This window comes from Canis lupus, chromosome 20 (genome assembly GCF_011100685.1).
Source record: "Canis lupus familiaris isolate Mischka breed German Shepherd chromosome 20, alternate assembly UU_Cfam_GSD_1.0, whole genome shotgun sequence".
Classification (NCBI taxonomy): Eukaryota; Metazoa; Chordata; class Mammalia; order Carnivora; family Canidae; genus Canis; species Canis lupus.
The window spans coordinates 45,761,234-45,775,124 of record NC_049241.1 but is presented as its reverse complement, the minus strand read 5'-3'; the positions used below and the strand labels follow the sequence as shown (position 1 = coordinate 45,775,124).

The 13,891-nt window shown below is 51.6% G+C and overlaps 1 protein-coding gene across 1 annotated transcript; it reads right to left on the bottom strand.

Annotated features, from left to right (window-relative positions):
- Window positions 1–4,550: 4,550 nt before the first annotated feature.
- Window positions 4,551–12,374, bottom strand: TMEM221 (transmembrane protein 221). The gene is made up of 3 exons (XM_038565299.1): window positions 12,055–12,374; window positions 9,800–9,885; window positions 4,551–6,978 (listed from the first exon to the last, which is right to left on the bottom strand). Exons 1-3 carry the CDS (start codon window positions 12,372–12,374, stop codon window positions 6,509–6,511), a joined length of 876 nt encoding a protein of 291 aa, XP_038421227.1. The 3' UTR covers window positions 4,551–6,508.
- Between the last annotated feature and the right edge of the window lie 1,517 nt (window positions 12,375–13,891).

The following is a 13,891-nucleotide window of genomic DNA, read 5'->3' as shown; positions in this document are numbered from 1 at the left end:
GGCAACGCTGCTGCCACTCCCAGAATATTCTGCAGAGGGGTAAACAGGCTCAGTGAGTGAGCGAGACTGTAGAACACAGAAGACCCGGTCGGCCCCTCCATCACTGCACATAGCAGGAATGATAGTTTCTGTTGGGTTTATATGGTGGGGATCACATCCCCAGCACCTCCACAGTATCTCATTTAATCTCCCCACACCCCGGTGGGAAGCCCCGGTTTTGTGTGTCTTACATATAGGGAAACTGAGGTAGGGGAAGCTAAGGTCACAGCTGATTTTTTTTTTAAAGATTTTATTTATTTGAGAGAGAGGGAGTGAGCAAGCACGAGCAGGGGAAGGGGCAGAGGGAGAAGCAGACTCCTCGCTGAGCACAGAGCCGATGCAGCGCTGGATTCCAGGACCCTGAGATCATGACCTGAGCCGAAATCGGATGCTTAACCAACTGAGCCACCCAGGCGTCCCCCACAGCTGAGATTTGAACCCAGAGCCTGCTCTCTTAATCTTAAAGCTGTTCTATGTGTCTTTTTTTTTCTCTACTGTGTGATGGATACATTCTGTCCAAAGCATTCTATAATGTTGTAGTGAAAACTGAGAGAGTACTGGATTCCACAGCAAATACCCAGGTACCTTCCTGCAAGCCTTTGGTCACATTTTTGTCAGGCAATCGATACATGACCTTGTTCTCTGTGTGTTTTAAGACACCTTTTATTTTATTTTTTTAAAAGATTTTATTTATTTATCCATGAGAGACACAGAGAGAGAGAGAGAGAGAGAGGCAGAGACACAGGCAGAAGGAGAAGCAGGCTCCATGCAGGGAGCCCGATGTGGAATTCGATCCCCGGACTCCAGGGTCACACCTGGGCCGAAGGCAGGCACTAAACCACTGAGCCACCCAGGGCTCCCCAAAGACACCTTTTAAAATACACCTTACTGCTTGGCTCACACTGACTTTCAGCCAACAGCACTATAACTCATGCCTGAAACAAAGCTCATCTAACTAACACACATTTTCTCCAGGGGACACATCCAGCCTTTTTGCATTCAGAGACAGTAAGGCAGCACCAAGTACTATACTTAGAGGCCTTTTTAAGTAGAAAAATTGCCAACAAAAACACAAATATATACAAAATGTGCTACTAGATAGACCATAAAAAGGCCACCTGTTTACCATCAGAGCCAAAGGACGATGGCAGGGTGTCACCACATTCCACCTCAATGGGGACCCTGTGCCTCAGTGATACAAACTCCCTCCCCCCACCTCTGCTCTGAGCATGTCCCTGAATGGCTACAAAGTGCTGCAAGTATTGGTTTGGGGGTTGCAAATAAAGCTTAGTGGGTGGAACTCACACGTGTGGGGGTCTGTAGCATCAAGGTAACCTAGTCCGCAGCAGTCAGGAACATCCTCCAATCTTTGTGGCTTAGAAAGATGAAGTCTTCTTCTATTTTTTTTTTTAATTTTTTAAAGATTTTGTTTATTTGACATAGAGCACAAACGGGGGGAGCGGCAGGCAGAGGGAGAAGCAGGACCCTGGGATCATGATCTGACCTGAAGGCAGGTGTTCAGTGAACTGAGCCACCAGGTGCCCCACTAGGCTTCTTCCTCATTCATACCACATGCCCGTGGCAGAGCAGCAACGGACTCTGCTGGTCACAGTCTCTGAGACCTGCCTGAAGGGGCTGCCACCATCTCACCATGACAGTGGGGGCAGGCTCAGAAAGCTCTTACCCTGTCAGTGAAATGCCCTGGCCTGGAAGGGCCTCATCAAAGTTCTGCTCGGAGATCACTGGCCAGAAGGCACCCCACTGGGTCCCCGGAAGGGGTGCACCCCCCACCCAGGTACTTGTATCTAACAGCATTGTCCCGGGGGGCTGAGGGCAGAGATCTGTCCTGCTCTGGGGTCTGAGGGAAACAGGATGGCCCTGTGCTGGGAGTCTGAGGGCGGAGACTGCGTGCTGTCGAGGGAAGAGACTGTGCAAAATGTGCCCGTCCCCCAGGTGCTTCAGCTGCCTTGGGAAAACTAGGCCTTGGGTGCTGAGACATCTCCCCACATCTCCCCTCCCTGGGCCCTGCCAGGTCCCGCCCAGGCTGCCCTGGCGCCGGCCACGGAATCTGATCCCGCCAGGAAGCAAAGGCCGTTTGTTCTCCCTTCTCGGCCACCCTGACACCAGCTCTGGATCACTTTCCAGGACACCTGCGAGTGACCAGGGGCCCCCAGGTGAGCCGTCCTGGTCTCGGCTCTGACTGGACTTGGTGGCCAATGACCCTGCAAGATCCCTCTGAGCCCCGTGGGGCCTAAGGACACCCTCAGGAAGGTGTGGGCGAGTCACCACCAAGGAGCCCACCCACCCACCCACTCCCAACTCGGGCCACGTCCATCCCGACTGCCATGGCTGAGCCTACACCATCTTGGGCTACAAGGAGAGAGCCAAAGCTTTATCCTTCCTGCCTTTGGCTTCTCCCAGGTGCTGAGACAGGTGTCACCTCAGGTGAGATGAGGTCCCAGCTCCCCTGCTCACTAGCCGGTGACCCTTGAGCAGTGACTTAACCTCTCTATACCTCAGTTTCTCCATCTTTACAATGGGACTCTCCATGGTGCTTACCTCAGTGCCGCTCCGAGGGAGAATGCACGCATACTGCTCTACCGACTTGCAGAAACACTTCCCAGCTCAACAGTTCTTACAGCGTAGTCTAAGCAGGTGCATGCGGGGTGCAGCCCCGGTGGCCTCTGCTAGCGCAAACTCCATACTTGTATTCCAATGCTTCTGAGCCCAGCTGTGGCCCCTGCTGCTCTCTCCACCCCCAGATCAGAGCACCCACCTATGCCAGATTCAAACATCTGTCTGCCACCCCCTTTGAAGCCCCCTTAATGCTACTGCCTCCGACCTCACCGTTCATTCTGCCTACTACTGAACTTGATGTAAGTGTAATTCCCTAATGAGTTCTCTTCTGAGTCTGGCTAATTCTGTTCAATATTATTTCTGTGACGTTTATCTAGGGTCAGAGGATAAACACCCCAGGCCTTGAGCCTCTGTGTTGGGGTCACTCTGCTGTGTGTGCTCTTTGCTGTCTCCCAGAGATCCCCAGCAGGATGGAGCCCAGGCAGTCATGGTACTGTCTGCTTATTGGTGTCCCTGAAGGTTTGGTGTCTCTGGGGCTTCCTCCCTTGTAAACAAACCACACCCCCGTCATCATCTCATGGTCTGGTTCTGATGATCCCAACCCAAGGCAATGTCTTTCGGAGATGTTATTCACTCTCTAATCACACCAGGGTGCCAACAGCTGCTTGTTTTTGCGTGGCCTGTGGAATTAATGGAGACATCAATCCCCTTTCTGATCTGGTCCTCGCAGCTGTGTTTGGTGGAGTGGAGGAGGTTACTTTATTTTATAAAGGACACTAAAGTGGCAGGTCGCATGACTGTTCCCTGAGCCAGGTCTGTCCCAGCTCCTGGAGCACCAAACCCTTATCAGGTAGCCAGGACACACAGCGACGACCTCAGCATTTGGCTTCCAGCTGAGGCCCAGCCTCGTCCCCTCTCACTTGATTCTGGCTGAGATATGAGGATGCTTGGCACCCCTTCCAAAGCAGAGCCCGGGGGGGTGGGGTTGGTTTCAGCCGGGCAATGGGCAGCCCGCTCCCGGCTTCGTTTCTAGGGCTCCTATTCTGGGTCCCAGGAGGATGAGCAGGGGTCAGATGGGGATGAGGCTAGTGAGCTCACAGGGTGCAACATTTAAGGAGCTTTTAGTTCAGGAGCCCATCTCCACCTGCAGTGCCTCCTTAAATTTTTTAATTAAAGTAAAATTCACATGAATTCTCCATTTTAAAGTATACAGTTCAGTAGCATTTAGTGCACTGAGAATGTTGTGTAAACATCACCACTGTCTAGTTCCAGAACATTTATATCACTCAGGAGGGAAACCGCATCCTCGTGAGCAGTCACTTCTTATCCTTGTCCCCCGGCTGCTGGCAGCCATTCACCTGCTGTCTCTGTGGATTTGTCTGTTCTGGACATTTCATATATGTGGAATCAACACTATGTGGCCTTTTGTGTCTGACTTTTTACACTTGGAGTTTTCAAGCTCCATCCATGTGTACCATATCAGTGTTTTTGTCCCTTTTCATGCCTGAGTAATATTCCATCACATGGCTTGATCACCTGCCCCATTCCAGTGGATTCTCAGAAACTGTAATTTCCAATGTTTCTTGGGCACCTGCTCTGTCCTGGAGCTCTTTGTGAAGGGGTAACCAGATTCCAGCCATCACCACCATATGGTCTCAGTTCCTGGGCCTCAGTTTCCCCATCTGTAAATAGGGTTATCCTGAAGATTAACTGAGGCCAGGAAAGTGAATGGTATGTGCCTGCAGAACCAGGCATGTGATAAAGACGTGACATTTCTTATTCTTTTAAAGTAAGTTCTGCACCCAACGTGGAGCTTGAACTCATGACTCCAAGATCAAGACTTGCATGCTGTACCGACTGAGCCAGCCAGGTGCCCCGAAATTTATTCTTATTTTTTAAAAGGATTTTATTTATTTATTTATTCATGAGAGACACAGAGAGAGAGGAAGGCAGAGACACAGGCAGAGGGAGAAGCAGGCTCCATGCAGGGAGCCTGATGCGGGACTCGATCCTGGGTCTCCAGGATCATGCCCTGGGCCAAAGGCGGTCACTAAACTGCTGGACCACAAGGGCTGCCCCAAAATTTATTCTTATTTTATCTTTTTCATTGATATTTATTATGCTCCCCGAGAACCCATGCTTATTGGGTGCCCCACATGTCAGGCGCCACATGGGATGTTCATGTGTATTATCTCTCCACTTCATTCCACCAGCAAAGAGGTCTCTGCAGCTTCCCAGTGGCTCTGGGAGGAGGCAGCTGGAATTGGGGTCAGTGGGCCACTAGGGTCTGGGTGTATTGGATCAGCAGGGTCCCTGCCAGGGTCAGATTTAGGAGAGGAGCCCCCCCTCCCCACTGGGCACTGTTACCTCTCTCTCCATTAGAAAAGGCCCCAGGGGGGTTTTAAGCCACTTTGTGGCTGAGCTGCTCCTCTCCCTGGGCCTCAGAGTGCCTGTATGGCCCAGGAAGGGACCCACTGGGAGAATTCTGGGGACATCTGTCCATTTGGGGTGAGGGTGGAGGCCAGGCATTCCCACCCCTAGTGAAATTTATATGCATGGAGATTTGTAGGACATGGGCCCCGACTGGGGTCTATAAAGAGTACACCCTTGTACCCCACTTCAGCCTCCACATCCCACTCCTGTGACTCCACCCATCATGCTGGGCCTGGGCTTGACCACACAGCATGTTTGGATGTGGCTCAAGTGACAAAGGTGATAGTGAAGGTTGGAGTTTATTTGAGGGTCGTGAAGGTCATGTGGGATGGGAGTGGGACCAGGGCCTCTGGAGATCCCTAGGGCTCCAAGTTTGTTTGTGTGTTTTTTTAAGATTTTATTTGTTTATTCATGAGAGACACAGAGAGAGAGGCAGAGACATAGGCAGAGGGAGAAGCGGGCTCCCTGCAGGGAGCCTGATGTGGGACTCGATCCCGGGCCCTGGGATCATGCCCTGAGCTGAAGACAGATGCTCAACCTCTGAGCCACCCAGGCGTCCCCTCTGGGGCTCTGAGTTATCCAGTCTAAGCCTTGCCAGTTTCATGAGCCCCAGAAAGTGGCCATCAACCCCCCTTTTCCTGCCACCAGGGGCCCTGAATGATGACAGCAGAGGTTGGCATGTATTGAGGACCTACTGTGCACAGGCACCTGGAATGGTTTACATTGAGTCTCACAGGAGCCCTAGGTGGAGGAACTGCTTCTGTCCCCATTTTATAGACAAGGAAACTGAGACACAGCGCAGCAAAGCCCTCGGCCAGGGGCCCACAGCCAGAAGGGGGTCCAGCCCTCCAGGGGCCCCTGTGGCCCTGGGCTGCTCTGAGCTCAGCACACACAGATTTCAAATGCTCACAGCCCGGAAGAAGTCGCAGAGTCTGAGACTTGCACTGTCAGCAGCATGGGGGTTAGAGAACCCGGGTTCGAATCCTGACTCTGACGCTCAGTACTGGCCATGGGACTCCTGGTGAGTCACTGCCCCTCTCTGGACCTCGGTTTCCTCATCTGTAAAACGGATGGAGACATTTAGAGAATCACTGTTTAAACCCAACCCTCCCCTCCTGCCTCTAACATCTGACAGCTACATTTCCCAGCCTTTCCTGCCTGGAGATGTGGCCATGTGACTCTGTTTTTGCCAGTGAGATATAAGCAGGAGGGTCCCAAGGCCTCCTAGAAAGATTTCTAGAAGATGCTGAGCCCCCCACCCCTTGGCCTCTGCCTTTCCCTCTGAGGGAGGAGGTGAAGGCTAGAGCACTGGCAGCCGCTTTGTGCCATGAAGCAGCCTTGAGGACACAAGCCAGGGATGCTGTGAACTGAGAAATCAAGTCATATTACTGTGGTTGAGTCTGGACCTCTCTGTCAGGCAGCAGGCCTGACACCAGGTCACTATCTCTGATCCTTGGGTTCACACTAGTGTGGAGTCCTTCCCCGAGGCCCCTGGCCGGTGGCCCAGCATGCTGCGCATCTCGTGGGTGACCACTTCCCAGTGCCGCCTGCCAGCAGACAGAGTCCGGTGCATGCGGGGTAAAGGCAGGCTGCTCTCCCGGCCTCCCCCCAGGGCTGCAGGTGCTGTAGCAGTGCCCGTGGGTCTGAAGGGGTCCCCAGATTCTGGGAAGGATGAGTAGGGGGTCCGGTGGTGGGTACCCTGCTGGGGCTGAGCCCTGGGGCTGGCCTTGGAGACTTCAGCAGGGCGGACAGGGTCGTCTTCAAAGTGCGGTGGAGACAGTTCATGGAGGCTACGGCGGGTGGCCCGGGCAGCCCGGAGCAGAGTGTGGGTGAGCGCCGCCACCAGCACCAGAGCACCCACTCCGAGGATGGAGGCGGCGGCCGCACCTGTCTCGATCTCAAAGAGCAGCAAGGCATAGATGGACAGTGCTGGGGGAAGAAAGGGCTCTCATTTACTTAGTCACCAAACGTTTGCTCCCCAAGCCGCGAGAGAGCTCCCCCAAACACCGGGCATACAGCATGACAGGCGCATAGCTTAACTACCTAATCCTCTCATATTGTCGTCACATCCATTTTACCACAAAATGGTAAATTTTATGTTATGAGTACTTGACCACAACTAAAGCAACCCGAATCTCAGGCTTCCTGAAGCCCGTGATTAACTTTCAGGGAACCACAGCCCCTCTCCGGCCTTAGTTTGCTGCTCTGAACAAGACGGTTGGTGACCTGACCTTGAGGTCTGATCTGTACTAGTTTTCCGCTGACGTATCCAGCGCCCAGTTGACACCATTCGTTTTGATGAGGACTGGCCTGCACCTTGTAGGACATTTAGCAGCTTCTACCCACTAGATACAGTAGCATTCTCTCCCTTCCCTGTCATGACAAGCAAAAACGTCGCCAGAGGGGCACCCGGGTGGCTCAGTGGTTGAGTGTCTGCCTTTGGCTCAGATCATGATCCCAGGGTCCTGGGGGAGCCTACTTCTCCTCCCACCTATGTCTCTGCCTCTCTCTGTTTCTCTCATGAATAAATAAATAAAATATTTTTTAAAAAGTCTCTAGATATTGCCAAATGTCCCCCAAGTCAGCAGAATCAGTTCCCCTTGAGAACCATTGTCCAGTCCCTACCGTCACCCTGAGCACTATGGCAGGAGCACGGACCCACGGCTCTGGCATCAGTAATGTGCATGGTACTAGGCTTGGCCAATCAGAGCATTGCTTCCCTTGGTTGTAGCGATTGGTGCATGGCTATCACATGACCCAAGCCCAGCCAATCAGAGCCATCCTTGGGACTTTCAACTGGGCTGTGGGTAGGGAGGAAGTTTCTTACTGCAGCAGCCAAGGAATTGGCAGAAGAGAAACCCAGAGTGGATGGAAGACTTCTTGGCCCTTGGCTGGTTGTTTTATGCTTTCTCTGGCTCTGTATTCTTGCCTTTTTTTAAAAAAAAATATTTTATTTATTTATTCATGAGACACTCGGAGAGAGAGAGGCAGAGGGAGAAGCAGGATCCCTGCAGGGAGTCCCATGCAGGACTAGATCCCCAGACCCCAGGATCATGCCCTGAGCCAAAGGCAGATGCTCAACCTCTGAGCCACCCACCTGGGTGGCTATATTCTTGCTTTTAAGATGCCACACTGCAGCATATTTGACATATTAAAGTGAGGCCAAGGACCTTTTTTTTTCTCTAAACATTTTTGAAAAGGTTTTTTTAATTATTCTTTTGGCTCTGGCTAGCAACAAATGGATGATTGGATGATTGGCTTGATGTGCTTGGGAATTCTTGCTGAGTGAGGTCACCTAACCTCAAAAAGAATCTAAATGGGAGCTGAACAAATTCTTAATTTAACACTTAACAAGGCTGACACACTTATCTCTTTTCCCCTCTTTCTGAGTTTTTCTCGTAGATTAGAATGAGGATGTCTTATTCTACAAGTCTCCAACACTTTTTTTTTTTTTTTTTGCCAGGCTGTGAAAAGGCTCAAGATTGTAGGCATTGTGTTGAAAGCACTTACAGATACAGCATCTTTCTCTGGGGATACCAGGGGAAGAGGGGAAGTGAGAGGAATTTCTGATTACATTGTTTGAGCACCTAGATCCAGCTGCACCTGAGGACAACCACCCCTAATCTTTACAGATACATGAATCATCCCATCCACTCTCCTTTTAAAAAACTCACAACTGGAGCATTTTATTAAGTCGAACATCAAAAGTTATTCAGAGTTTCCTGTACATTATACACCCACATATTCCCTTATGTTCCCATAATGGAATATAGGCTCATGTCTCACAAATAAATAATTTAAATATGTTCCTAAACTTCTATTTCTCTGTTGCAGGAATAAGAAAAAGACAGTAACAGCAAATATCTTGTTTTTCATTCAGCTGAATATTTTTTTCTTCCAGTAAAACAGGTTGTTTATAGGAGTGCCAGTGGTCTACGTATGATTCAGCACTGAGTCTGCAGTACCATCAATACATTTTTCAGGATTAGAACAAAATATAAGATGTCAGGGGTCTCTTTAAGGAATCTTGATGATTTGGTTCCTTTTTGGTAAGTGTGGGTGAGAGATGGTGGATTTAAGAAAAGTTATTACAATTTAGGAAAGGAAAGACAGTGCAGTGTGTCCTTCTGTCACCCACATTATTAGTTTTTCTTCTGCTTCATGTTTTGGGATTTATAACTACATTTCTGGTTTATAAAACATATATACACATGTACATGTATATATATATATTTTTTGAGGGGGCAGTGTTTGGTTTTTGTTTGTTTTGTTTTTGTTTTCCTAAGCTATTCTTGGGCTGGAAGTTTCAACATTTGTAACCAAACAGTTTTTACTAAGACCAACCTGTGAAACACTATCCCCAGAAAACCACCAAGGACTTAAAAAGCTTTTGTTCAAACCAAATCTGAGAAACTGAAGAATCAAAAATATTCTGGAGACAGCTACCACTTATGGAACCCGCACTGGGTTCCAATAACTGGGGTCAGATGCTGTTCATGGGCTTTCATTGGAATTAACCCAGAATCCCCTCAGCAATTCTAGAAGGCAGGGAAGTATGCATCCCTGCTGTACCGATGAGGGAACTGGGACACAAAGGAAATCTGCCCAAAGTCCCAGAGCAAGAAAGTGTCAGAGCTGAGAGTCTAACATAGGCAGATTGGCTCTGGAGCTGACTTCAGTTATGGGACCACTACCCCTGGCCACCCCAGCCTGGGGCTCTACACCCCACCTTCTATCCCCCAGCACGCACCTGCTAAGTAGACGGAGACGCCACAGCAGAAAACACCAAGGGCCACGTGTCTGAGGAGACGGCAGTCATAGAGAAACCAGTCAGACCTGAGAAGGAGGGACGCAGGAAGAGAACGAGCTCAGGGGGTGGAACTGGTGGGGGAAGGCCAGGGAGGAGAGGCAGGGAGAGTGGCCCAGCTTTGGGGGACTTGAGATCTGTGGGAGGACTCAACCATCCATCCATCCATCTCTCTCCACCTACCTATTCATTTGTTCTTCCAGGTAAATGTCCACTACTACTTACCATCCACTCATCCCCATTGATATTCAACCACACAGCCATCATCCACTTAGCCAGGCCCTATTAATCCATCCATCCACTTATTTAAATAGCAACCATCCATCCGTCCTTCCATTTGTGATTCACCACCCATCTACCCCATCCATCGATCCATCGATCCATCCATCCATCCTTCACCCATCCATCCATCATCCATCTCCCACTCACCATCCATTGATCCAATCAACTATCCATCTGTCCATTCATCCACCCCTCATTCACCACTCATCCATCCACCATCCATCCCCTCTCTCCTATGACTCATCCATATACATCAGTCCATTCAAATATCCAACATTCATGAGGCAGCTATTATGCACAGACACTTGCTAGGGACCTGACTTCTCATTATTTTATGGACCATAAGCTTATTTGGGAAATGAAGAAACCAGGGTAACTTGTCATCAGACATGATAGAAACAGAGATTCCCAAGAGCTGAGACTGATTAAGGACTTAGTTTTGAGCCTGGTACTGTGCTAAGCACTTCTGTTGTGTGCACTCTCCCTTCTCTACTCCTGGAGGTTTAGGAAATGGAGGCTCTGACAGCTTCCATTATCACTCACCTCCTTCCCCACAACCTCCCCTCCCGGCCCCTGTTTTCTTGTGTGGCAGCTGGAGGGTGTTATTTCAAACCAAAGTCAGATCATGCCCCTCCTTGCTCACAACTCTCGGGCAGAGTAAACCCCAAAGTCTTCACCATAGCACAGGAAGCCCCTACATGCTCCAGTTCCGGATTTCCCTGTTCTTATCTCCTTCGTGTCTCCCTCCAGCCACACCAATCACTACCCTCTAACACCCCAAGGTCATTCCTGCCCCAGGGCCTTTGCACGTGCTGTTCCCCCTGCCTGGATCACAGACCTCCAGATCTTCTGCCCCCTTTCCTCCTTCAATTAAGTCTCTGCCCAAGCCTCCACTGATGGTCCCATCTCAACAACACCCTATCCTCTTCTGCATCACCCATTTTCTTCCTTTCCCAGCATTTATCCTGGGATTGACATTATTGTCTAGTCTCTATTGTCTACCCCAAGAGGGCAGATCTGGATCCATCTGGTTCCTGCGGTGTATCCTCTACAAGCTATGTTGGGCTCAGCCCCCTGCAGGCACCCAATACATATTTGTCGACTAACAGATGAGTGCATTTCAGCACCCCTTGAGCCGTGGAATGGATAATGGATACTGCACACTTTAGGTGGGATCAGCTCCAGCGGGGGAAGTTCCCATCTGCTGAAATCCATGGAATCCTGGCCCCTGATTCTGGCTCCCCTGCCCCAGCATCCTGGAGGAAAACACTGGGAGGTGGGGCAGCAGCGAGTCCTTGACTCAGGGTAAGTTCCTCACTCTCCATTCCCTGCCCCCTGACACCTGCCTCCCCCCGCCCCCTGCCCATGTTCCAGGTGCCTGAGTAAGGAACCCCAACCGGGGGCCAGAGCACAGGATCTGGCTCTACCAGGAGCATGTTCACATCTAGTCCACCTGCTTCCAAAAAAGGGCAGCCTAGAGATCAGTCTCCCCTGTGTGAGGCTCAGTTACAAAGGGAGGTAGCAACACCAGCAGCCCAGGGACTGGGGGGCCTTCGCTGGGTTAGTCCACAGAACACGAGAAGCACGGCGAGCTTAGGGTTCCCTAAGTGAACGTCAACACTGGGGCCAGCCTACCCTGGGTCTTCTCTGACTGCAGTTTCCACCTCTGTAAAATGGGGGTCACTGTAGTCGGTGCACCTGCTGTAAATTTTCAACTACTATAGGATGAAGGGAGGGAGAGATGGTAGAGGGAGTGGGGGATGGAGAGAGGGGAGAAAGGGAGGTCGGGATGGAAGAAAGGGGGAGGGAGAGGGGAGAGGGAAGGCTCTCCCCCAACCTGAGGCCCCGAGAAGGGCAGGCTCCCCCGGGCTCTCCGGGCCCCCAGCCGGGCCTCGGGGAGGAGGGGACTGTCCTACCTGCCGGGGCGAGGCCCCCGCGCCAGCTCGGCGCCCAGATGGCCGCAGAGCGCGGCGAGCAGAAGGCAGGTGAGGCCCAGCACCAGGGCGAGCGCGGCGAGCGCGGCGGCCAGCGGCAGCAGCGCCCCGGCCGCGTCCTCGGGCAGCCCGGGGCCGCCGCCCAGCTCGGGGCCCAGCCCGTCGGCGCGCAGCCCCCGAAGCTCCGCGCGGCCCGCCTGCAGCTGGAACAGCAGCTGCGCTCCCAGCGCCGCCAGCACGGCCGCCGGGATGCCCAGCAGGGTCATCGCGGCCAGGACCCGGCCGCCGTACGACCGGGCCATGGCGGGGTCTGCCGGTCGGGGTCGGGGTCGGGGTGGGGGTGGGGGCGGTCAAGGAATAAAAGAGACTTTAACCGGGCAGGTGAGTCGGGCGGGCGTCCAAGGGCCTGCACGGGGTATCTGAAAGTTGGGGGGCCGTCGGGGGACTGGCGTGCCGACCGCGGTGGGGATGAGAAAGTGCCCCGAAAACTTGGGACCAAGTCTTTTCTCCTCCCTCTGGGGACCCTGCGGGCGCCCCCTCCCGGCGTCCACGTCCTGGGCGGGCGGGGCCGGCGCGGGGCGGGGCGAAGATGGGACGGAGGTGGCCCCGGGAGCCGCCAGGGCTGGGTGGCCGGATCCAGGGAGCCCCACAAGCCCGCAAACTCATTAAAGCAAGTCCCACACCACCCACTGCCTTAAGCACCTGTTTCATTGTTCTTTAAAAAAGGAAATTTGAACGAATTTTTAAATAATTCCCTTTGATATTCAGTCTCTTATCTGCGGACCTTGCAATTGGCTGTGATTTCCCCTCCCTCAACCTTCTTTCAAGGCTTTGCAGAAATGTCGCCTTCTGGGTAAGGCTCTTTGGGGCCCCCGCTTGACCAGGCTCCCCTGTCTTTTGCTGCTGGGCTTTGTTCTTCCCGTGACACGTTTTTGGTTATTATGATTTATTTTTCATTTTTAAAATTGAGGTGAAATTTACATGACATAAAAGAAACCACTCTGAAGTGAACAATCCAGTGGCATTTAGTACATGCATGATGTTGTGCAAACAACATGTCCGTCTAGTTCTGGAATATTTTCATCACCCCAAAAGGAGCCCCTCATCCCCCACCCATTAGCAATCACTCCCCACTCCTCCTCCCCCAGCCTTGGCCGCCCTGATCTGCTCTGTCTCTAGATTTGCCTGTTCTGGACATTTTACATACATGGAGCCAGGCAGTATGTGATTCTTTGTGTCCAGCTTCTTTCACTGAGCAAAATAATTTTTTGAGGTTCATCCATGTGGTACCGTGTAGCAGTTCTTCATTGCACATAATGGTTGAATAGCACCCCACTGTGTGGATGGACCACATTTAGTTTATCCATTCGTTTGTTGAGGGGCATGTGGGTTTTCCCCCCACCTTTTAGCTGTTGTGAATAGTGCTGGTGTGAACATGCACGCACAATTATTTCTTTGAGTCCCTGTTTTCATTTCTTTTGCGTTTACACCTAGGAGTGGAATTGCTGGTAACTATACACTTAACTTCCCGAGGAACCCCAGACTGCTTTTCACAGCAACTGGACCCTTCTACCTTCCCACCAGCAGTGCCCCAGGGTTCCAATTTTTTCATTTCCCGGCCAACACTTGCTGTGTGCTGGTTTTTGGTTACAGCCAACTTACTGGGTGGGAAGTGGTATCTCCCCGTGCTTTTGATTTGCATTTCCCGAATGGCTAATGATGCTGAGCATCTTTTCATGTGCTTGTTGGTCATTTGTGTATCTTCTTTGGAGAAATGCTTGTTCAGGTCCTTTGCTTATTTTTGAGTTGGTTGCCTGTC

Excerpts from the sequence above, each read along its gene's own strand:
- TMEM221 (XM_038565299.1), bottom strand. The coding sequence starts at position 12,374 with ATGGCCCGGTCGTACGGCGGCCGGGTCCTGGCCGCGATGACCCTGCTG. Across the intron at positions 9,886-12,054 it reads CGGGGGCCTCGCCCCGGCAG|GTCTGACTGGTTTCTCTATG; the intron begins GTAGGACAGTCC and ends CCTCCTTCTCAG. Across the intron at positions 6,979-9,799 it reads CGTCTCCGTCTACTTAGCAG|CACTGTCCATCTATGCCTTG; the intron begins GTGCGTGCTGGG and ends TTCTTCCCCCAG.